The sequence below is a fragment of the Diospyros lotus genome, chromosome 5 (assembly GCF_014633365.1).
Source record: "Diospyros lotus cultivar Yz01 chromosome 5, ASM1463336v1, whole genome shotgun sequence".
Taxonomy (NCBI): Eukaryota; Viridiplantae; Streptophyta; class Magnoliopsida; order Ericales; family Ebenaceae; genus Diospyros; species Diospyros lotus.
Window position 1 is genome coordinate 9,814,063 of NC_068342.1, and position 25,707 is coordinate 9,839,769.

The 25,707-nt window shown below is 36.7% G+C and overlaps 2 protein-coding genes across 7 annotated transcripts; both read right to left on the minus strand.

Moving 5' to 3' along the window:
• Nucleotides 1-676: 676 nt before the first annotated feature.
• LOC127802087 (uncharacterized) lies at nucleotides 677-11,681 on the minus strand. Its single transcript, XM_052337776.1, has 3 exons — nucleotides 11,495-11,681; nucleotides 11,373-11,406; nucleotides 677-2,891 (listed from the first exon to the last, which is right to left on the minus strand). The coding sequence occupies exon 3, from the start codon at nucleotides 2,864-2,866 to the stop codon at nucleotides 677-679; it is 2,190 nt and encodes a 729-aa protein (XP_052193736.1). The 5' UTR covers nucleotides 2,867-2,891; nucleotides 11,373-11,406; nucleotides 11,495-11,681.
• Nucleotides 11,682-19,621: 7,940 nt separating this feature from the next.
• Nucleotides 19,622-24,785, minus strand: LOC127802032 (uncharacterized). Of its 6 annotated transcripts, none has more exons than XM_052337666.1 (3): nucleotides 24,681-24,785; nucleotides 24,421-24,579; nucleotides 19,622-22,014 (listed from the first exon to the last, which is right to left on the minus strand). In XM_052337666.1, exon 3 carries the CDS (start codon nucleotides 21,991-21,993, stop codon nucleotides 19,831-19,833), a length of 2,163 nt encoding a protein of 720 aa, XP_052193626.1. In that variant the 5' UTR covers nucleotides 21,994-22,014; nucleotides 24,421-24,579; nucleotides 24,681-24,785; the 3' UTR covers nucleotides 19,622-19,830. The 6 variants fall into 6 exon arrangements, with proteins under 6 accessions (XP_052193626.1, XP_052193629.1, XP_052193628.1 ...); XM_052337669.1 differs by lacking the exon at nucleotides 24,681-24,785 and adding an exon at nucleotides 22,923-23,019 and having other exon boundaries at nucleotides 19,622-22,011; nucleotides 24,421-24,671; XM_052337668.1 differs by lacking the exon at nucleotides 24,681-24,785 and adding an exon at nucleotides 22,923-23,024 and having other exon boundaries at nucleotides 19,622-22,011; nucleotides 24,421-24,671.
• Between the last annotated feature and the right edge of the window lie 922 nt (nucleotides 24,786-25,707).

Below are 25,707 nucleotides of genomic sequence, written 5' to 3' on the forward strand. Positions count from 1 at the left end.
TTTCTCATCCATATGGCTCTTTCGAGCCCTCTAGAGAGCTCGGCTGCCTTCCTAGTTCAGTGGATATCCTCAGTATCCTTACACCTTACTCTTCCCCTTGGTATGGCAGGAGTTTTCAATGTGAAAGCTTATGACTCCGTTTCACTTCTCAGAGATACTCTCATGTTCTCTTGAACCATTTTGCGTTGAGCTGGTTGTTGTTGTTCCCCCATTCTTCTCTATACTTGCTAGTGCATGTTCTTTTTTCTTTGCCTCGCATGTTAATTTGAGGCTATTTTAGTTGTGTATCTTTCTTGTGATAGTGTTGTTTTGTTTCTTTGTTGCTTAGCGGGGTATGCTCGGCTTGTTTTTGTTAGACACCTGTGCATCTTGTGAGAGTGTTGTTTTGTTTCTTTGTTGCTTAGCGGGGTATGCTGGGCTTGTTTTTGTTGACACCTGTGCATTGTTTCTAACTAATATATTTTATTTACACACAAAAAAAAAAATTAAGCAAAAGTAACTTTAGAATACTAATTAATCACCCCAAACCAAAGCATTTTCAAGTAAGAGACACAGTAAGCCTGCACTAGGTCCGCTGAAGAGTATTGATAGCTAAGAATGGATAGTTTCACACTTACATGGTCAGGCACAAACCATCGAATTACTTTCACACATAAATTATATGAAAATATAAAGATTACACACCAGTACAAGCATCAAAGCAACCCACCGTTGATTGAAAGGCGTCATTGAAATTTCTTGTCCCATCCTGCGCCGTGCCCCGTAGATCTGGAGGTATAATTATCTCCTGATCTCCATATATGCCAAAGTGCATGAGTAGCAGCCAGACATGGGTCAGAAACTCTCCGCCATGTCTAAGCTCTTGAGCGTGGCGTTTTACTTCACACTGCATTGCCGCATAGCAGAGCATCTCCACCCACAGATTGCTAATAATTCCCCATCTTTCCTCCGTTGCCATCAAATCACTGGCAAGATCTTTTGCACGTTTCACTGTGATCCCTTTGCAGTCCTTCCTAGGTATCTCTTTTAGCAGCTTACACGCCTCAGCACGTGATGATGGTTTTCTAACATCTTTTCTTTCAAAAATATCCTTTATATTTGTACAGGTCTGCCAGAAGTCCCCACCAGTGTTGCAGAAGGGTAATCTGTGAGGACATATGAGAAGAAGATGCATCATGTAATATGAAAATATTTTGGCTGCTTCCGATTCATCTGAGGGTTCTTCAGAGTGATAGCAGATGTCTGTCGCAATGTGCCACAAAACAATGGTTTCGCCGAATTCTAGGTTCATGGTCCATTGAAACACTTGCTTACAACTATATTTATTAAGGGTCCATTCACCTAGTTTCGTGCGTGAGGTCTGGAGAGTTTGTCCTGAATTGGTCTGTGATCTATCTTTAAGCTGATTGATGATTAATGCTTTCAAAGTTGGGTTTACTGTTCTCGAAGACAAGCTGAAATTGAAGCTTAGAAGTTTCCCCCAGCCGCACACATCCTGCACCATTCTATTGAGCACCGTCTCCTCATATTTGATGCAAAAGTTCAGCAAACTAAATTGTCTCACTTTGTCAGACCATCTTTGCCTCTTAGAGATTAGATGTTCGTGAAGAAAAAGTACTGGACTTGACAACTTGCTCGGGTGCTTCCATGCCCAAACCACCGCCCAGTCTGAAACAAGTTGAAGAAGAAGTCCAACTATCTCCAAGAAAATGGCTCCAAGTAGCAGAATGATGGTAATTTGGACATCATCTTTCAAATCTTTAGTACTAGGCTTGTCAACCATGAAGAATCCCACCAACACACAAACTACACAAGACAAGGTAATAAACCGGAGAATGAAACCCCATGCTGTAAAAATAGTGCCTACCTTGCTGAAGAGCACATCATACATGAACCCCAACTCAATCTCAATCTGTTTGAAAATGTGCCAAGGAGTTCTATCCTCTTTGATGAATTTGTCTAGTGGCCCCCTGGGCACACGATACCCAGGAATATGAGGCCTCAAGGTCTGGAAACAGATATATCCTTCAACCACAAGCTTTGTTTGATCTTTGAGCTCAAGCTTCCTGTTGGGTGGAGCAGTGTTGTTGTCAATTATATCCAGCTGGATAGTTGTGCGATCATACGGGCTGACTAAACCTTCAGAGATTGCCCGGGTTCTTGACTTGACAACCCATACTCGCTCTGCATACTTGAGAGTTCCAGAAATCAACATCAACAGGGCTAGGACAGAGAGCCCTGAAGGAGTCCAGGTTACAATCAAAACATAACATGTTCTGGCACCTTGTGTTATTAGTGATATTAGGTGTCTCATCCACAACTGTGTTTCTTCCATGCACAAGACAGTTATGGTGTCTGGACCTCCGAGATAAAACAGGATTATGGGCGCCCATAAACCCCTTAGCAAACTTTCTGGGTTATTAGGTTGGCAGATTTTTGCTTCCTTGAATTCGGGCAGTAGTGCATCTTTATTAAACTTGCCTTCATCTTTGACTTGGGAAAGTTTCCCAAGAGCAATAGCTGCCAACAAGTCAGCAAAAATATACAACAACCAAACATTCAGGTTGATCAAGATCTTCTTGTTCGATCTCCTTCTGGAGCGTCCAAACATGAGGAGGTACAACTGCGTATAGAGGATGTACAAAATTAGAATCCGGAGGTCCCATTCTTCCCAGATTTTCCTCATTTCAGCACCAAAACTGTACCCTGGGATCCCAGATTCCGTAGAGTTGTTTACATCTTGGACAAGCCTGTCATACTCGGCACATCCAGAAGAAGAAGATAATGCAGGGCACTTGGGACACTCGGGAGGATACAAGGTGGGATACTTGGCACAAATGGGATACCTTGGGGCCGTACTGCACATGGCTTCTTCCTTCTATGCTAGAAAGCTGGATGAAAAAAGGTAAGAAATAAAGAAATGTATATAACCCTCTATTTTGGATTTCTCACGCCAAGAAAGCTTGCAACTGAAATCCAACAAGAATCCATACCATATTGAATGGAAAAAATTTTGTTTGAAGATATCATACATAATGATTAAGTTAAAAATATATATTTGCAAGGACTTAGACATCTATCAATGATTATTATCTTGTCTTTATATGAGATAAATAGATAATTGAAAAATGTGATATCTCCTCCATCATTAGGATTCATCTAGTTAATCTAGAATAATTGAGAAATGTGATTTATTTTCATCTATTAGAGATATGATTTATCTCGTCGCTTATTTAAAACAAGTAAAGAAGTCATTTATCTATATCACCAGTTACTTATAAATAACTGTTTTCAACTTTCTCCATATATTATCAAGAGCTAGGCTATGTGAGGTTTACATCGTAGGCGTTAATGCTTGTTTATAAAATCATACACCATGAGCATTGAAGATTTGCTATTTCGGAATATCTCAAAACTCGTAGTACAAGCTTAATTTTGAAGTTATTAAGATATATAAATAATATTTTTCATTGTGCATATCTGATATTGTTTATAGATTAATTGTTGCAAATAATATTCACCAATAAGGTAAAGTCACTAGAACTTTTTGAAATTATGAAATTGTACAGTATTATTTTTCTACTTGTTGTCACATGTAAAAACCCATTGAAAAATTGAAAAAGCTCAAAACTCCAAATTAATCTTTTGTGCTAAAAAGGTGTTAATTTTCCTGTAAATCGCCCGGGGAGGGGGAGGTCCTACACAATGTGAAAACTGTATAACTCTAATATCCAAAATCCCTTCAAAAGTTCTACAAAAAAAAAAAACAAATATTATTAGTATAAAAAGACCTCAAAATATCAAAATAAAATTACCTATAAGAATCATAATCCTAGTGTATTCCGAAATGTCAAGATAGATATTATCTATAAGAATCCTAATTTAAAAGATTTAGAATTGCTCCATACTCTTCTATAAATAAACAAACTTTCATTTCAAAAAATGTACATCTCTAATACTAGTATTAATATGGCCTTAAGTCTTCATCATCTTCAGTGTCTAATTTACAAATCGAAGTGTTTGTGTTGAGACTTTTTCGTGCCCTCTAATCATTCTATTTCTTGTAGAGTTTAAGCGGTTTAACGACGATGTTCTTAGTTAATAAATTTACTGTTGTGTTCAAACGACAACAATTGACGATGTCTATGAAAAACATTCAAAAAGTCTAAGGATGCTAAAATGGTTTTTACACGATCCCAAGTCATGGATAACAAACACAACGGAGAGAGTCCTTAATTTTTAGGAAACTAACACTATCATCGAGAGACTGGAAGTTAAATACCACAGAGGCTACAAATCGGTTTCCAGGAGATCAAAAGGACATTGAGAAAATGGAAAACAAATAACGGCGAAAGTCTCTTTAGGAGACCGATCAATAGACAAGAAAACCTTGATGATTATATTTCATCGAGAAGCTGAATTAAATTAATTTGAAGAGAAGACAAGTCCACCTTAACAAGAAGTAGTCTTTGAAAAATCAGGATTAAAAGACCCTGTCACCACCTCGAAGCAATCTGGTGTATGCCTCCTCTTCCCTGAGGCAAAAAGTTGAGTGACACTCCATCTAAGCTCTAGAGGGAGAGAGAGAGAGAGTGAGTATGAGGAAGAAGAGAGGAAGCAGCAAACTTTGGGGGGGAAAGTAAGGGACAAATTTGTAATTTTAGCGTAGAGTTGTCCACCATGTTGTCTAAGCTTTGATTCATGTAACATTTTCCTTGAATTAAACACATGCATCCTACAGATTCTACAAGGAAGAAAAATGATGATCGACAAACCAACTATATAAGCCTCATCAAGCATCAATGAGCTAAAAGATCTATCGTAATAACTCAAAATTACATGATTGACAAAACAAACTCATGACCACAACATAAACCGAACATGAAAAACCTATTTGCAATGGCTAAACCCTAATCAAGTTTACCATGGAAAAAGGATTGTCATGGTAACAAGACCAGTTAAGATGTTTGGGGGTTACTTACATCGACGAATGAATGACTCACCCCAAACACATGAGGATGATTGAAGAACCATTAAGATGTTTGGGACTCACCTTAACGGTTTTTCAATCATTTGCGTGTATTTTAGGACAAGTTTTTTGTCTGTCAATGCAAGTGACTCCTAAATATTTTAATGGATCTTCAATCATCCACATGTGTTTAAGGTGAGTCATTTCTCCATCCGCGTGTGTTTAGTGTGAGTCATTCATTCGTCGACAAAAGCTAGCCCCAAACACACAGGAATGACCAAGACCCATTAAAATGTCTAAGGATTATTTGTGTCGACAAACAAATGACTTGCCCCAAAAAACACACAGGTGATTTAAAAACCAATCCTTATGGCGCATACAAGGATACTTGCCTCTTCAAACCAAAGACTTACCACGAACACAAAAATGAAATAATATCAATACAGTCCTCTGACAAATCCAATCCACTTGAAGGACTGGGGAGCGACAAAAGAATCTTCCTAGATATACATATAACGTCAACAAAGTCCTTTGACAGAATCAATCCACCTAAAGCCTGAAGGACTAGGGAGTGACAAAGGAATCTTCTTAAATGAATGTACAACATCAATAAAGCCTTTTGACAAAACCAATTCTCCAAAAGAACTGGGGAGCAGTCTACATAAACATGCATACAACATCAATATCACATGAAAATTGAAACAAGCAAAGCAAAAAGATAGCAATGTTACTAAACAACAAAATCAATACAAAAAAAATTATAGAAAAGAAATCATTACATCAAAAGAAAACATGCTCGTGCAACACAATATAAAACCAAAAAGGAAAAAGAAGGCTTAGGGGTGAATCATGTTGTCGGAAAGATTAGCAACCGGGAGTGGAGAGAGAGCCAAGGCTGCGGAAGAAGGATCTGGGTCACCAATTATATTAATATCTAAACTTGAAAAGGCACCAATCTACTCAAGGAGCTCTTGGCTCAACTTCATATGGCTCCCAAGGAGAGTGCGATTTTGTTCACCCCCTTTAACGGGGTGAACGTTGGGGTTAAAAAAATAATTTTTTTTAAAAAAAATAATATTTTATCTTTATATAGGAAATTACAAAAATTATCTATGTTTGAAAAAAAAAAATTTACTTTTAGAACTTAATTGAAAATGTGACAGAATCAAAATTGGATAGATTAAAACTTATAAAAAAATGACAGACTTACAAAAATAATTGACAGGGTTAAAATTGAGTCAAAATTGAAAAGTGGTTGAAAATAATTTTTTTCCGAAAAAAATGACAGACTTACAAAAATAATTGACAGGGTTAAAACTGAGTCAAAATTGAAAAATGACTATTTTTAGCAATTAGTTTGTTTGAGTGGCTGAAAATGTTTTTTTTCATAAAAGTGGTTAAAAATAATTTTTTTTTTTGAAATATAGTTAGTTTTTGTAATTTCCAATATAAGGATAAAACATTATTTTTTCAAAAAAAAGTTATCTTTTTAACCCTCACTGACGGGGGTTACGTTCACCCCCGTTAAAGGGGGTGAACAAAATCGCACTCTCCCAAGGACCTCGTCAAATTTTTCAGATTGTTTACTAAAGAAGAAATTTTACTTGAAGAAAACTTAAGAAAAATACCTTCTGAAAGGTCCAAAGACTTAAAGCGATGACGAATAAACTTCGAAAACACAAATTATAAGAACCCTTCAATAGAGCAAAGTCATCCCAAATGATTGGGGAACAAACCCTAACTTAAGAAAGGAATAATGTAGGAAGAAATGAAAAGAGAAATAAGGGCATGCCATAATATAGTTTGTTCTTCCCTTTTATAAACTCGAATGAAATAGTGGAAAGCTATTATTTTGTCACAGGCCCATTAAAAAACTAAAAAATCCCCAAACCCCAAAGTAACGTTTGGGTTCAAAAGGTGTAAATTTCCCCATAAATGGGAAGAAGGAAAGGGAGGGTCTCACACAACACGTAAACTAGATAACTCCAACATCCAAAAATCCCTTCGAAAATTCTACGAAAGAGATAGACATTATCCATAAAGAATTTTAATTCTAAAAAAATCTCAAAATATCAAGATAAATGTTATCCATAAGAATCCTAATTCTAGTGGATTTCAAAACGTTAAGATAGACATTATCTATAAAAATCCTAAATCTAAGGGATTTGGGATTGCTCCATGCTCCTCTGTATTTATATACACTCATTTCAGAAAATGTACATTTTTTTATACTAGTATTAATATAGTGTTCAAGTCTTTATTATCCTTAGTATCTGACTTAAGTGTCGGAGTGTTTGTGTAATAACTTTCCTACACTCTCTAATCGTTTTTTTTATTGCAGAGTTCAAACGGTTTGACGACAACATTCTCAATCAATAAATTTATTGTTATATTCGAGCAATAACATTATTGAAAAGTAAAATGCATGATTTTATATGAAAATAAAATCTAAAAAACAGAAGTAACAGGTTTCCAGGACTCTTCCTTTTACTTGAGGAATTTATGATTTCATTTCTTTACCAAACAGTCAATTAAATTAGAGAACTTATCAATTAGCTTAATTTTGAAATATTGTGGTTTCATAGTTTTCATTTAAGTTTATTGCATACTACACCAAATATGGTGAAACATTGTTTTTTTTACTGCTTTTATCTTAAAGGATTTTACTCTTCTAGATATTCAAAATTCAAAGCTTAGGAGTTGGAATTTTGATTAGCAAATTCTGAGATTTTATTCTTTTTATGAATTGATTAACAAAAATATTCTCTTTTTTTATCTCCAATAACAACAATAATTATAGTAATAATAAAATAAAATATTAGGAACTATCCAATAGGTTATATTTCTATAAAATGGGCAGTTCAAATCAAGGAATTTTGCTTTCAGTTCCAAAAATATGAGCTAAGAAATTTTATGAATTTACTATCTAAAAGGGAAACATTTATTTACTTTGAAAGACCCAAGGAATAGAAATCTATTGGATAATTTATAGAGATATGGGGACTGGGGAGCACTCATGTCTGGAGACATATTCTGGCACAAGTGTTTTCACGTCTGGCCTTTACAAAAGACTAGAGTTGCATGTATCCAAAAAAGAAAGGCCAAAAGCATACTATAACCCTGAATTTTTGTGATTTTTTTTTGTGTGAAATTTTAAATTTTTTACGATTTGAAACGTGTTTTTGTTGACATTATTTGTGAATCTCCAATCCAGTTTTTGTTTGGGCCAAGGGGTGGACGGCCTTTTGGCAACCGTCCATGGGCCTTCCCAAAACAGCAATGTTTTGGGAAGCCATGGGTTGGAGGGCCAAAACGGCAACCCTCCTTGTCGTTTTATGTTGCTGGCGCTTGTTGTCCTTTTGTCTTCATCCGATCTCATCCCAGCCGTTGAATTGTCTATTTATCTCTGTTGGCTCCTCGAGATTTGTATCATCGCAGCCTCCGCCTTATCAAATTGTGTTTTGTTTCATTCTCGATATTTTGCTATAATTAACTCTGTATAGTGATTGTTCGTTTTCTCTCTTGCGTCTAGAGTTCTTTGCCTATATTCTTTGTCTGTGATTGTGGGGCTTTGCTGTTAAAAGGTCTTTTTGTTCTTGTATAGAGTATCGAGACTGTGATGTATTTGTGGAGGCTATAACCATTTCTGATTAGTATAGTAAGCTCTCCTCTTTGGAGCTCAACGTGGACGTAACCCTCATTAAGGGGTGAATTACGATAAAATCGCTTGTGTTCTTTGCTTTGATCTGCTGTACTTTTCTGTGTATGTTTTTTGTTGTTTCAGTTGAATGATTTTTGTATAAAATCGGTCTATTATTTTAAAGGGTTGAGCTTCGTCTCTTCCCAATAGTTTTTGAATTTAAGTTAAAAATATATTTATGCTCTTGAACTTTTTGTGGTTCCAAATATACTTTTGAACTATAAAAAATCATTCATTTTAAAAGTTGAGATGATCGCCTGTGCGGGCTCTTGATATTCGTGCCCTCGATTATGTTAGGGGAGATAAATTGCAGGTGTTCGTGCCCTTGATTGAACTCACGACTCACTAGACTGACACTAACATATCGTTTGTCCGACCACTCAACCTATGTTCTGGGGGCCATTCTTTTAAACACTTAACCAACAAATGATATGCACGCGCCTTAACGTGACAATTTTCTAGCATCTCTTCAACTCCTCTCTCTCCGAATGCATTTTCTAAGGGTGTGCAAAAAAAGCGGCACACTGTCAAAACTGGACGGACCAAACCAGACCATATCGAACCGGTCAGGTTTTTTGTCAAAGCGGTTGGAAACGGTTTGCGGTATGCCCAAACCGCAGTTTACACGATTTGGGCCCTTGGCAATTCGGTTTTAAACTGAATCGTGCGACTCTTCAGAATTTCGTGAATAATAAAAATTATAATTATATAAATTATTATTAAATTAATAAAGAGTCGTCCTTTGCATTAATTAAATATACTCTGCGCGGGTGCTAGCTAATGCCATTAAGACATCTCTTTTGCATTAATTAAAGCTGCGCAGGGGGCAATGCCATTAAGACATGTCCTTTGCATTAATTAAATGCTAATGCCAATGCCATTAAGACATTTTGAATTGATAGACACGCAACCACACCCTTCTCTCCCTCTATCTGCCCTGCAGCACAAGTGACGCCCCCATCTCTCTCTCTCACACACACATTCTCTCTCTCTCTCTGCTCCCACAACCTCTCCGTCCCACCATTCTCTCTCACATTCTCTCTGCCCGGCACAAGTGACACCTCAATTTCTCATTTCTCTCTCTCACACATTATTTTTCTTTCTCTCTGCTCCCATAGCCTCTCTTTGATCGCTACCACTGCCTCCCATTGCCGCAAGCTCCATTGCCCTCCACCGCCGATATCTCCACCACCCTCCACTGTCGCCATCCACAACGCTGTAGCTGATGGTCGCTAACTCATTGCATCTCACTCGGTGGTCAACGATCGCTATTGTGTGGGCTTCCCAGCGCCCCTGCCTATCTCTCACGCTCACTCTCACTTACTACCACTATAAGTTCTCTCTTTTACTGCTCTATTGGGTTCTGAATTTCAGGCTTATAGGACTATTCTATGGGTTTGATTTAGATATGTGGTTGCTCTGCTTTTGATCAATATTGCATTAGACCGCGAAAATCGCATCAGATCGCACCGCAAATTGCTATGCGATCTGGTGCAATTTTCATGAACCAAATCAAATTGTGCGGTTTGGTTTAATGCCAAACCGTATGTGCGATTTGGCGTGTTGAAAATATCCTAAACCACCCAAACTGCACCGTAAACACCCTAGCATTTTCTCTCTCTCTCTCTCTAGCTTCTCCTACATCTTCTTTAGTTGGGATGCGTAGATCAATTGGGTTAGACAAGTCACTGATGTGCTTAAGTCAATGATCAACCTCCGTCTAGGGGATTGAAGATGGGGCAAGTCAGTGGTAGCATTTCTTATAGAAGACGTAGCCAGAGAAGACGCAAGAGATGCCTAAGACAAAGATGGAGATGAGAAGACGCTGAAGAAAGAAGAGATGTAGGAGAGAGAGAGCTAAAGAGACACTAAAAAACTGACACATTAGTGTATGTGTGTATCACTTGTTGATCAAGTGTTTAAATGAATGATTTTGCGTAGTTCATAAACATATTTAAAATCATGAAAAGTTTGAAATTCTAAAAAAAAAAATACAAAGATTCAAGGCATAAATATACTTTTGACCAAAAAGAATACTAGAGTAGGATGCACACACAGGGCATGTGCCAACTTTTGTACAGAGATTTTAATTGAGTAGAAACTTATATACACATTTACAACTGAAAATCAAAATTTTAATCAGGAAGTGGAGTTGCGGGAAAACGAAATTGAAAAAGCGATTTTATAAATTTAGCCCCTTAGTTGAAAAATAGATTTCAAATGAGACTTGTACTTCAAAAATTTGCCAAGACTTATCCTTGAGAAATCAATGGTTTCATTTTCTTCCAAATGAGAAGAAACGTATTTATTTATGTTTCAAAATCCAGAAAGCATAATAATTAACTGTAAAACTCAACTTTCACTCAGAAACTTTTTCTCGTTTCATGTTTCCACACGAAGAAGAAATTTTAAATTTCCGAAAATTAGGAACAATGTTGCTGGAAAGATCTATACATGTTATGGTTTTATTTTTTAACAAAAATCAATTAAATAAAAGTACTCGTTTCACAATCTCAGGAAGAAAGCGAAGAAAAACGAACAGAAGCTTGAAGAGGTTCCCAGTAGCTCTTACACTCAAGACTCAGTACAATTGATTAAAGAACAAATTGCACCAATGAATACAGAGAAACACAAATTAATAGGACTTCGACTAAACATTCTATATGCATATAATTATTTGTCTATAAACAGCTATAGTCATACCTGGTGATGCGAAATGATTGAATTAGAGAATCGCCTGAAAGACGCAAGAATCGAAACTTATCAGAACCACACGAACGAGTTTTAGCAAAACGCACACTGTGACCAAATAACTCAAAGCTAACCTCAAATCGCATCAACTTCATGATCTAAACCACTACGAAACACTCTCTTAAAGAAGATAAGAAACAAACTGCCAGTAAGAAAAATAATCAGTACGTACTAAGAAAACCTTTGAAGCAACAGCAACCGACGAGAAGACGAGTTGGAGCATTCAGGTGCAGACCATGCAGTACGAGCTTTATGGCGTCTGCAAAGCCGACAGAGAGAGTGAGGGGTCATTGTCGCTAGGGATGTCCTTTATAGATGTGGATTATTTTGGACTGATTCTACCATTATTGGGACAGCTTCTTCCCCTCTTGCTAGATATTTTATCTTATTTCTTTAATTCTAGGAATAAAAACAGATAGAAAAATATTTTTCGAACGATAGCACTTCTATCAAAATGTAAAATTAAGTAACCAAATTTTACTATTAATTATAATTGTCAAGATAAAACCAAATAAATTATTAAAGTTGTCACTAATATGATATAGTATTGGTTTTATAATATCATGTCAAACATATAGATATAGTGATAATAAACAGATAATATATATCTTTGTATGATAATATCTAATAAGATAATTAATCTATATGTAAATAAGAAATAATATCTATTAATAACATTACAAAATAATTTAATATTATAATATAGTATATTTGTAATAATATTATTATTATTATGCAAAGTTAACGATAGAAAGAGGGAATAAGTTTCCCTCACTTTCTTTGACCAAACAACGAAAAAAGGTTAAAGTTGCTAAAGCTGGTGTCCTTTCAGTTTCACTGTCGGTGGGCCACCGCTCGATATTTATTAATTCAAATAAAATAATAAAAATTATTTAAGAATTCATTTCGAGGAAAGTATTTTAAATAATGTTATTTTAAATTTTATAATTTTACATTATAAATGTACCTAAATAATAAATTGATTTTAAATTTCAAATGATAGATTCAATGATTATATGCTCGTTAATATATTGATCTTTTTAAAATTTGTACCACTATAATACTTAAGAGAGTTGTCATTTAAACACAATAATAAATTTATTAGATAGAAAATATTGTTGTAAAACCATATGAACCTGTAGTTGCCTAAAACTATAAGAAAAAACACAATCAGAGTGCATGAGAAAATTCTAACACAAACATTCTAATTGTAATGTCCTAAGAGTCCAAAGAACGGTAGTATATATCAAGGATAAGTAAGGAATGAAATAACACCAGTTGAATACCTTTTGGCTTAAATGTAGACAAAGAACTCTAGAGTTAAGTGTGCTTGAGCTGGGAAAAATTAAGGATGAGTGATCCCTGGGAAATTCGCGTAGACCCATCAGGGTAAGTTATTATGTTCCTTCCTATTGCTCGATGCGAGATGTTACAGATGCTATCAGAGTCGACTCCATGGAGAAGGCGGTCTGATGACGGCAGGGAGTGACCCTAGGGCGCGAGGGCCTGAACAAGGAGCAGCTCCTAGCATGCTTCTAGGATGGCAGCCCCCAAATAAGAGAAAATTTGAGACTAGTTATAAGGTCGCATGATGAGAACGTTATGTGCTCAAGATGGGAGAATATAATACCCCAAGAGCCTAAAGAATGATAGTATATATCGAAGATAAGTAGGAAAATAAATAATATCAGTTGAATACTTTTTGGGATGAATATACGCAAAAAATTATGTGGTTAAACGTGTTTGAGCTGAGAAAGTTTAAAGATGGGTGATCCCTAAAAAGTTCGCGTAGATTCATCAAGGTAAGTTATTCTGGTCTTTCCTATCGCTCAATATGGGATGTTACACTAATATTTAAGCCGAACGTTAAAGAGGTAGAAAGCTCGATAATAGTATTCACATGAGTAGGGATGAGTAGAAGTTCGGATAAATCGGACTAACCGAATTGAACCGACCAAATTAGTCAGTTCGGTTCGATTTTTTTGAAGAAATTATTTAGTTCGGTTACTTTGGTTCAATTTTTTTTATAAAACAGTTCGGTTCGGTTTACAATATTCTAAATTTTCGGTCAGTTCGATTAACCGAACTAACTGTGAGTTGCCCCCCCCAAACATGGAACCCACCCAGCCCGACCGACACTTATACTCTCCCCCATTCTCTCTATCTCTCTCTTCTTTCTATCTATCTCCCCCCACCCTCGCCTGCGAGTAGCCAGTTCGGGCCACACCCAACCCGACCGACACTCATACTCTCCCCCATTCTCTCTCTTTCTCTTTCTTTCTTTTCTCTCTATCTATCTCCCCCCACCCTCGCCTGCGAGCAACGAGTTCGTGTGCTGCTGAAGGCATAATCGCAACCCCCTTCTCTCTCTCTCTCTCTCTCTCTCTCTCTCTCTCTCTCTCTCTCTCTCTCTCTCTTTATCTCCCTCCACCCTCCCACTTGCAGGTGAGACTACGAGATCGATTCCGGCGGCTCCAAAACACTAAACCCACACCCGACCGAATCGAACCCTAACCCTCACCCCACCATCCCTCGCATTCATTTCTTCTTTTCCTTGTGCTTGGACGATTGACGAGGGTTATTCCAAGATCTGGGCCATGGCGGCGACGCTAGCAGTGGCGACTGTCGAAGTGGCGAAGGGGCAATCGGCGACAGCGACGTGCGCTTTGAAGCTTGTCGACCAGACTCTTTTTCTTCCCAAGTGCTTCAAAGCTCGTCAACTCTTGCGTCAAAGACTCAAAGGTACGCGTATTTCTTCTGATTCAGTGATTCTTGTTCACTTGTTCTGGAAATTCCGATTGGAAAACTCTCTGATTATTTCTGATTCTTGTTCATTTGTTTTGGAAATTCTGATTGGGAACTTGAAAAATCATTTTGGTTTTGGTTTCATGTTCGACTATTGTCGGTTCGGTTCGGTTATTGCATTTTATTCTTCGGTTATTTCAGTTTTGGTTAGTTTGATTATTCTAGGATTATCGGTCGGTTCAGTTCGATTATTAGGGACAATTTGATTCGGTTCGGTTAGGAATTTTTTGGCGGTTCGATTCGGTTATAATCGATTGCACATCCCTACACATGAGTATCAGAGATGTATCTTTTTTGAAATAAGAGATAGAAGAGAATGAGATAATTTTAAATCTCCTTGATTTAAAATTTTTATAAATAATGTTTATTTCAATATTTTGATATCTTATCAGAATTAATTTTTTTAATAAATAATATTTATCCCTTTTAAATTAAGAATTTATAAAAAAAAATTAAAAGATAATATCTACCATTTTTATAAGATCTTTAAAAAAAATTGTAAATGTCAAAATTATTTTACATTACATAGAACCCCACACATATAGATAAAAGTATCTGGGCCGAGTACGAACTCTGGGCTTTGGGCTAACCCAATTTCTCAGGTTGGTGTAACTTTTTTATTTTTATTGATTAATTTTATTTTTATGTAGGGAAGTACCAAGAGTAATTTTCAACTTTTTATTTTAATTTCTTAAAATATAATCCAAACATTAATAAATAAGATGAAAAATATCATTATATTATAGTTTAATCTTATGATGCATTTGATTGCAATGGTGGAATTTGGGTGAAAAGAAAATAAATTCCAGGAAATTGAATTGTAGGGAAAATGAATTCTTAAAAATTAAAAAGTTAAGCTGATATAATTTCCTACCTAGAAAATGATGTTATTTTTCATCTTTTGATATTTGATTGGTAATATTTTCTACAGAATTTGATCATTTTCTTGACATTTCATGTTTGATAGGCATTATTTTTCATAAAGAATGTATTATTTTCCATGAAATTCAACGGTAAAAATATATTATTTTTCAAACTTATTAATTTATACATAATTTTTTATTTTTTATTTCTATACATTTGTATTTATTAATTATTCCCCATCACAAAATTTAGATACAAGAAAATTATTTTCATTTTTTTATGTTTAATAGCAATTATTCTATATAAATACTCAATCTCTCACCTCAAACCTGTTCTTCTCTCATCATCTCTCTCTCATTCCCGCCATCATCGTCGACCCCCATAGGAGATAGCCGTTGCACTGCTGTCGCCCCTCAACACTGCCGTCGACCCCCGCCTTCACACAACTGTCAACCCCCACCGTCGTCGCCCCCCAACACTGCCGCTCCAGTCCTCTGTAATACTTGATATTACATGGTGATAGAAAAGATATAATTTTTACTTATTTTTAAAAGGACCTCGGGTGGTCCGGGAAATCCGGAAGTTAGTTTCGAGGATTTAATTAATAAAATTCACAGAATCGACGATAGGGAAAGCCCCGTGACTTGGATGTCCAAGGAATAAGACATGAGATTAGTAAGCGTCTCAAGGTAAAACTAATAACATTGGAAGTAGTCAGACTGAGAATAGTTTGTGGAATAATTTCTGTATAAACCTGAATGGGTATCGGTACTGAATGGTCGTAAGAGACCTCCGAGAAGCTGATGGTACCTTAAAGGTGGTCCGATTTTGTGAATAAAGCAACCTTGAAGCATTTTCGGGTGGAATGAAGGTCCCGTGCAGGCGTAGGGATGAAATCGACCTTATTGAGTATGCGTCGATAATTAATTTTTAATAAATTAAGAATTTATATGGTTTGATGGTATTTAAATTAAAACCTTAGAGCGTCCAAGTGCAATTATAATTTTTTTTAAGTGAAGTTAATGAGATTTGAGGATTTAATGTGTAATAATTATATATATATAATCATGGCCTGGGCCAAGTTTTAACATTGGATCAACATTTGGTCTGTTGAATATTTGGCTAAGTGGCCCGCATGGGCAGCTCAGTTGGTCAAGAAAATGGGTACAAAGTGCCTTCCCTGGTGAATCTTGGACCAAGACTGAGGATCGAGTATCACAAGCGGCAGTGTGGGGGTACCTCTCTTCAAAGTGAGAGGGGCTCCTTGTAGGCGGTGAGCCCGGGTCTAGCCACTGCGTCTGGATGAGTTACCATGATTAACCTCTCCCACGTCCTATCGGACTTGATGTGGGGCGCCCGGGGTGAGCGATTTCAGGACCAATATTTGGCTAAGTGAAGCTGAGGAAAAGAGAGAGAGAGCGCTTGGGCTGGGAGCTTTGCCGAGAGAGATGAGAGACCGAGAGAGAGATCGTGAGAGAGAAGAGAGATTGAGGAAGAGAAGCGGTGGTCAGAGGCAGAGATTGGCAGCGGCTGGGTGGCTAGAGGAACCAGCGACGGTGCTGAAGCGAGGCGACCATGGAGGCCGATTGCGATGGCTGGCGAAGCTGGCCGCAGTGGCTCAGCGTGTAGGCTAGGGGTCTCACGATGGAGACTGGAGCGATCGAGGGTAGCCAATGGGAAGCCGGTAATGGCCGGCCGATGGCCGATCGGCTGGTTGCAGCGGCTGAAAAAGAGGCGCGAGCGGCGGCGGGTTCGGACGCAGGGAGGCCTGGCTGAGGCGATCGTGGTGGCAGCGGCCATCGGCGGTGGTCGGGCAACAGTTGAGGATGGCTAGCGACGACGGAGCTAGCAGTAGCAGCGGCCGGCGAACCCAAGTGGCAGTGGCTGCACGATGGGGCAGCGTTGTGACGACACGGTGAGGAGATGATGAGCAGAAAGAAAGAAAAAAAAATAGAAAAAGAAAAAGAAAATAAAAGTGAAGAAAATAGAAAAATGAAGAAAAATAGAGAAAATGCTAAAAAAATGGGAGAAGATATTGAAAATTAATTTGGGGCTCAAGAAATGTGTCAGAAGCTCAAAAATGGGGTTTTGAGCGCAACGCAACGTCCTATAAGGCGACACCGGTGTGGGCGTTTGACCGATTTTCTCCTCCATATTTGATAAGGTAATATAATTAATTCTTTTTGACTTATTTGTATTAAGTGAGATAATGTAGAATAATTATTGGTTGGATTATACCCGTGGTTGGGGTTATTTGGAAGTGGTTGATGAGTGGTTCTTTGCAATGAATAGTAAAAACATAAACCCTGGTTTAATTTATGTTGTTGGGTTTTGTGATTGCCTTTAGGGTCAACCGAGTACGTGGTGATCCTAGAAGAGTTCGAAGTTTGAGCTAGCGTTCTCGCTTGTGGCAGAGATAAGGCTTCGAGCCAGGTAAGGGATGGCCCCAAAGTGGTGGTCGTGCAAATATTTGGTAATATGGTTAAATATATGTTGTGTGCAGTTGTGTGTTGTGCATGTTCTATAGGTAGTCTAGTGGAGTCCTATGGCCATGGGAGAGACTAGATGCATACTAGAGGTAATATGGGAAGTAAGTGCCTCAAACAAGAAGGTTCGGATGGCGGTGATGCCTCGTCATTCATACATATTTACTTGTCATTGCACTGCATATATTATCTTGTTTACATTCATTTGCACCCTTACTGAGTCTTTACGACTCATGAGATTTTACCTCGTGTTGTAGATGTTGCGAGTCTAGATGCAAGCAGAGATGATGTCGGGAGGTTGATGTGGCAACTAGCATTGTTGCCATGTTGTGAATTGTATTATCTCTTGTATGTATTCATGTGGTGGTATGTATATATATTCTTGTGTGTGAATGTGTATGTTGTTGGGCGTTGAATGGTATGGCTAGTTTGTTGTAATTGGTATATGATTGTGTAGACTTCTGGTTGTTAGTGGCTTGTTGGTGGAGCCAAATTTTAAGATCAGGTAAAGGATCAAAGAAGTACTTCCCATAAATTCCCAATACTCAGTAGATATTTGATATACTAGTTTTGTGCCTGATTCACCTTTGGCTTGTGGTGAGACGAGCTAAAGAAAAGTGAAGCTCACTCGAGTTTCGAGTCCCATCTGCTATGCTTCTTTTTATGTTTTGGGACCGACTCCTCGAGAGGAGCAAAGGGAAGGACGAAGCCTAGTCCTCACCTAGGACGTTTCCCGATGAAATATAGTCCATCTCCTCATTAGTTTGGTATTGTGTGTGAGTAATCCGATCGATTATTCACCGGTAGTGCTCATGGGTGGGAGTGGGTGGTTACACCCTCCCTCCCTTCCAATGCCACCGCTCCCAACCTCCCTCCCTTCCTTCCTCTGCCGTCCATCCTATCACTGTCGGTCACTCATACAGTCGTATGCTCAGTAAGTCTCTCTCTCTCTTTCTCTCGCTCTTTCACTTTCAATTGTGTGAAAAATTCCATCTCCTTCCCCTCTAAAAATTACTTTTCTAGCAAAAGTAGGAATTGGCCATCACATGACCAAAAGATGGAAATCATTTTTCATAAAAAATTTAGATAATTAAACACATCTAAATTTGGAATTTGAGTGAAAAATAGTCATTTTTCAGGTAAATTGTGGGCAATCAAACAATGCCTTATTGTTCAAAGATTAAATCAGAGAATATACATTTACAATACTTGATATATTAGCATAATTATTTAAAAAATGAGAATACACGTTTTATGTGTTTTTTCTTTTCCAATGATGATAATGGAGAATCCACGTTCTATTTCTCATCAATAAATAGAGTAATTCTTTACTTATAAATTATGACTTATCCTTAACTCATTAATATGATATGAGATTATTTTTAATAAAAATTATTTAATTAAAAATATATTACAATTATGATTCGAAATTCAAATTTAATTGAGATTGTGACTCCTAATTTGATTGTGATTATAACTTTGACTTTGACTGTGATTATGATATCAAATTTGATTTTATGTGAGATTTATCTCATCTAGAGGAATATTCTCATGTATCATGTTCTGATCAAGATATAATTTCTTGTGTATATCTGCAGGTGTTTAATGTTATGAAATTAATTGTAACTATATAACTTTTGTATTATTAATATTTGATTAGTAGTATTTTATTCTTTCTGCCTTTGATTTTTTTGATTTGAATTTTTTACGTTAAATTCTGTGTTCGTGTGTGATTGATTAGTTTGATTATGATTTGTATTCAATTTGAATTCGTAATAAAATGGTATCAGAGCCGTTGAATCAAACCATGAGTAGATCTTGGATATGCATTATCTTTCAGCCAGAATACAAGTTACCCAACTGATGTCACCATCGGCCATCACCGTCGTTCAGCCACCGCCGTCGTTGACCACGCTACCTCTGCCACCGTTCGCGCATCTTCAACATTCCTTGATGTTTGATCATTGTGTATTAAGCAGCAATTAATTAATTTGATGAATATCAAAAGGGGGGGGGGGGGGGGGGGGGGGGGGGCGCGAGGATAATGCGCGGGGGTGCTTGGAAACAAGGTTTGATTATGAGTTATATTCCGAAATTAAGGATAACAAGAAAGGAAAAAGAAAAGACTTCAGCAGGCTTCACACAATCATTTCGTTAACAGCAAAATGGAAAAAAGACTAGTAAGTTACTTTCCCATACTGCAGCTGGATAATTTGGAAGGACGGTATTACGTGGGATTATCATGTAGAACCACCTTAAAAGCTACTGAGTTCACAGCCCTCAAAGAACGTTGATTGAGTGAAATCGTTGAAACCTTTGATTCCTTCCTGCGCATTGGGCCTTAAATCTGGAGGTACAATTCTCTCTTGGTCTCCATATATGCCGAAGTGCATGAGTAGCAGCCACACATGAGTCAGAAATTCTCCGCCATGTCTGAGCTCTTGGGCGTGGTTTTTCAGTTTACACTCCTTCGCGGCATGGCACAGCATCTCCACCCACATACTGCTCATGATCTCCCATCTTTCCTCGTTCGGTTTCTGCATCAACGCACTGGCAAGATCTTTCGCACGTTTCACTGTGGGACTTTTGCATTGCTCCCATACATCAGCGAGTGCAAGTTTTTTGTTCTTCAAAATTTCCATTATATCTGCACAAGCCGTCAAGAAGTCGCCATCCGTGTTGCAGAAGGGTAATGAATTAGGACATATGAGAAGAAGATGCATCATGTAATTTGACAATCTTTTGGCTGCTTCTGAATCATTCGTTGGTTCTTCATCATGATAGCAGATGTCTGTGGCAAGGTGCCACAGAACAATAGCTTCGCCAAATTCTATGTTCATGGTCCACTTGGGCCAGTTGGGCGCTTCCTTCAATCGATATTTAGTAAGCGTCCACTCACCTGTTTTCATGGATGATATCTGGGAAGGTTGTCCTGAATTGTTCTGTGATCTCTCTCTAAGCTGATTGATGATTAATACTTTTATAGCCTTATTTGCTTTCCTCGAAGGCAAGCTGAAATTGATGCTTAGAAGTTTCCTCCAGCCACACACAGCCCGAACCATTCCATCGAACACCTTCGCCTCATATTTGATGCAAAAGTTCAGTAAACTAAATTGTCCCACTTCCTTAGACCATCTGCTGTGAGAGATTAGATGTTCGTGAAGAAAAAGTATTGGACTTGACAACTTGCTCTGGTGCTTCCATGCCCAAACCACTGCCCAGTCTGAAACAAGTTGAAGAAGAAGTCCAACTATCTCCAAGAAAATGGCTCCAAGTAGCAGAATGATGGTAGTTTGGACATCATCTTTCAAATCTTTAGTACTAGACTTGTCAACCATGAAGAATCCCACCAACACACAAACTACACAAGATAAGGTAATAAACCGGAGAATGAAACCCCATGCTGTAAAAATTGTGCCTACCTTGCTGAAGAGCACATCATACATGAACCCCAACTCAATCTCAATCTGTTTGAAAATGTCCTTAGGATCTGTATCCTCTTTGATGAATTTGGCTAGCGGCCTCTTGAGCCCATGATAGCCAGGAATATGAGGCTTCAAGGTCCGGAAACAGATATAACCTTCAACCACGAGCTGTGTTTTTTTTTCGAGCTCAAGCTTCCTGTTCGGTGAAGAAGGACTAATGCCAACAAAATCCATAACGGTGCAATCATCTGGTTGAAGACAACCTTCAGAGATTGCCCGGGCTCTTGACTTGATAACCCATGTTCGCTCTGCATACTTGATCATTCCAGAAATCCACATGAACAGACTCAGAACAGAGAGTCCAGAAGGAGTCCAGGTCTCAATCAAAACGAAACATGCTCTTCCGCCTTGTGTTAACAGCGATATTAGGTGTTTCAGCCACAGCTGAGTTTCTTCGATGTATAAGAGAGTTATTGTGTCTGGACCTCCAAGATAGAACAGGATAACCGGTGCCCATAAACCCCTTAACAAACTTTCTGGTTTATCAGGGTTGCACATTTCATCTGGCTTGAATTTTGGAAAAACCGCTTCTTTATTAAGAGTGCCTTCGTCTTTGACTTTGGAGAGCTTCCCGAGAGCAATAGCTGCCAACAAGTCAGCAAAAATATACAGCAACGACACATTCAGATTGATCAAGAACTTCCTTTTCGATCTCCTCCTAAAGCGTCCAAAAATGAGGAGGTACAACTGAGTATAGAGGATGTATAGAATTAGAATCCTGAGGTCCCATTCTTCCCAGAATTTCCGTAGTCCAGCACCGAAGCTGTACTCATCAACCGGAGACCCCGTATAGTTGTTTACAGCCTCGACAAGATTGTAATAATATTCTTGACATCCAGAAGAAGAAGACAATGCTGAGCACTTGGGACACTCGGGAGGATACAGGGTGGGATACTTGGCACATATGGGATACCTTGGGGCTGTGCTGCACATGATCTCTCTCTTCTATATCTGCTGCAAGGATGGACGAAAACAGGAAAAAAATAGCGACATGTACAGAACCAAACTATATTGAATAACAGAATTTTAGTTTGAATATCTCACATATGAACATGATCCATAATTGTTGTAAATAATATTCACTAATAAGGTAAAGTCATAACTAAAAAAAAGAAGGTATTGCATTAGAATTTTTTGAAATCATGAAACATTAAAGTGTTATTTTTGTATTTTAGTTTTTAATTTTGAGTTTTGAATTCATTTTTAATTTTTGTTTTGAGTGTTTGTTTTAAAATTTTTGAAATTGCATTCTTTTTGATATTTTAAAACTATTTATCAAAACAAAAAATTAAAAAATACATTTACTTCAAAATTTAAAAAAAAATATTTTATAATATTTTATTCCTAAATCAGCCACAATTACCGTCACCAGCGATCGCTGGTCGGGAATTTTCACGATCAGAGCCTATCATTAAAAACGTCAAGTCATGGGGTTAATATACATAAAAATTAGTCAAATTTAATAGATAAATTTTCATAAATCTAATTTTTAATTTTTAACTAAAATTAAAAAAACACATTGTTAATTGCCATCGGCCATCGTGGGTTGTGGTTTTCGACAATCAGAGACAATCACTTGACATCCTCATCAATATTGACCAACATACTTAAAAATTAGTAAGATCTATGGAACGAATCTCTACATATCTAAATTCAAATTTTTGGCCGAATCTCTATATATCTAAATTCAAATTTTTGGCCAAATCCAAATTTTGGATGGGGCGAGGTGGAGAGAGAGACACACACACAGTGGTGGCGGAGCGAAAGAGCAGTTTGCAGTTTGGATAGATAGGATCATTTATTTTAAGTTTTAGTGTGTCTTCAATTTGTTTGATCATTTTAAAGACGAAACAAAGACAAACCTCAATTAAACAGACAGGGGCAGGGATGAAGCGCTTTTGTCTTAGCTAGAATTCTCATCAATCAATTATGGTTTGGTTTGGGGGCCCCTGCCCTGCCCTGCCCTGTCAGCACTCAAATTAATTTATTACAAAGAAATTAAGCAAGAAATAAAAAAGCAAATGCACACACTAAAGTAAGGATGGTCAAATTTGATATAATGGATATAGAATGTAATTAATTTATTTGGAGAGATTAAAAAAGTTTTTTTTTTTCAACAAAGGAGTTAAAAATAAATTTTGTATTTGGGGGTGAATTAATTTTTGTAATTTCCACTAAGTTTTCCTCTCTTCTTTGACCAAACAACGAAAAAAGGTAAAGTTGCTATAACTAGTGTCCTTTCAGTTTCACTATCGGTGGATCACCTCTCATATTTATTAATTCAAATAAAATAATAAAAATTGTGTAAAAATGCATTTTGAGGAAAGTATTTTAAATAATGTTATTTTAAATTTTATAATTTTACATTATAAATGTACCTAAATAATAAATTGATTTTGAATTTCAAATGATAGATTCAATGATTATATGAACCTTCATATATTTATCTTTTTAAAAATTGTACAACTGCAATACTTAAAAAGAATTGTTATCACTTGAACACAATAATAAATTTATAAGATAAAAAATGTCATCACGAAGCCACCTAAGATTGTAGTTGTCTGAAATTGCAAGAAAAAAAAAATCAGAGGGTACGGAGAAGTTCTAGCACAAATACTCTGATATTTAAGTCAGATATCGAAAATACAAAAAACTCGAAAATAGTATTCACATAAGTATCAAAGATGTATCTTTTTTTAAATGAGGGGCTGCTAATTTATAGAGGAGAATGATGTCATCCTAAACCTCCTTGGTTTGAAATTTTTATAAATAATGTTTATCTTAATATTTTAATAATTTATTAGAATTAAGATTTTTAATAAATAACATTTATCCTTTTAAACCAATAATTTATGAGAATTTTTAAAAGATAACGTCTACTCTTTTTGTGAAATTCTTGAAGGAATTTATAAATATTACAGTTATTTGATTTGTGTATTGTATGGGACCCCACACATATGGAGAAAATTATTTAGATCGAGTACGACCTCTCGCTATGGCCTTTTGGGCTAACCCAATTTCTTGAGTTGGCCTAATTTTTTTATTTTTATTTTTATATAGGGAAGTACCAAGAGTAATTTTTAATTCATTATTTTAATTTTTAAAATATAATCAAAACATTAATAAATAAAATGAAAAATACCATTATATTACAACTTAATCTTATTGTTCAAAGGTTAAATCTGATATTACCCATTTATTGAAGGGAATCACTAGTACGGTGTTATAGACAAAAAAAAAAAAAAAAAAAATTACTTTGTATCAGATACACGTAGTGAAATATAATATACATACCATACATAGTTTGAGTATTTAAACAACACTCATATTCAATAATTGAATACATAAATAAACGCATACCTGCTACCCGATGTATGGATGAAATACAAAATCAGTTTCTGTATTGAGACAGAGTCCACCTCAAGATGTGGTGGTTCTAGTCAGTTCACACATAATATATAGTAGAGTATTGTTCTAGTAGCCTCTTCTTATGCTAGACACAGAGGATCTGCGTATCACCTGTACCCATATTTCAAAATTATACACGTAACAATTACAAGAATAATTTTTATGATTTTTCAGTGAAAGAAAAAAGAAGAAGAGAAAGTAAAAGAAGCTACCTTGTAAGAAAGAAGATAGAGGGAGAGAAGGAAGAGACTCATTAAATAAGCCCCCTTCCCCTAATCTTCCTTCTCCTTTCTCAAATGAATTCATTTCTCACATCCATTGCCCCACCATCCCAATAATTCAATTTCACTATTTAATTTCACTAAACAATTTCATACATAATTGAATTCATTTCTCACGTCCATTGCCCCACCATCCTAATAATTCAATTTCACTATACAATTTCAAGAACTTTCACTACACACTATGCACGTTCGGTCATCCAACAGTGCAATCAATAATTGATTTTGCATTATGTATTATGCACTATTCACTATGCACTATTGACATAGTGCATAGTTGAATTCACTTCTCACGTCCGTCGTTTTATCATCCCAATAATTCAATTTCACTATACAATTTTATGCACTATGAATTATGTACTATGTTGCATTGTGCACGTTCAGCTATCTGCCGCTTTTTACTGTACAATCAATAATTGGTTTTACACTATGCATTATGCATTATTAGCATAGTGCATAGTTGAATTCACTTCTCACACTGCCCCTGCCATCCCAATAATTCAATTTCACTATAAAATTTCATGCACTTTTACTATGCATTGTGCAAGTTCAATCATTCAGCGTTTCTTACTGTACAATTAATAATTGATTTTACACTATACATTATGCATTATTGGCATAGTGCATAGTTGAATTCACTTCTCATGTCCGCCGCTCTACCATCCCAATAATTCAATTTCACTATACAATTTCATGCACTTTCACTATGCACTATGAATTATGTACTATGCTGCATTGTGCACGTTCGGCCATCCGTCGCTTTTTACTGTGCAATCAATAATTGATTTTACACTATGCATTTTAACTTTGCATTATGCATTATTGGCATAGTGCATAGTTGAATTCACTTCTCATGCTGCCCCACCATCCCAATAATTTAATTTCACTATATAATTTCATGCCTTTTCACTATACACTATGCATTATGCTTGCACTGTGCACGTTCAGCCATCCATCG

Bases quoted from the DNA above. Each gene is read 5' to 3' on its own strand.
- LOC127802087 (XM_052337776.1), bottom strand. From the start codon at position 2,866: ATGTGCAGTACGGCCCCAAGGTATCCCATTTGTGCCAAGTATCCCACC.
- LOC127802032 (XM_052337666.1), bottom strand. From the start codon at position 21,993: ATGTGCAGCACAGCCCCAAGGTATCCCATATGTGCCAAGTATCCCACC.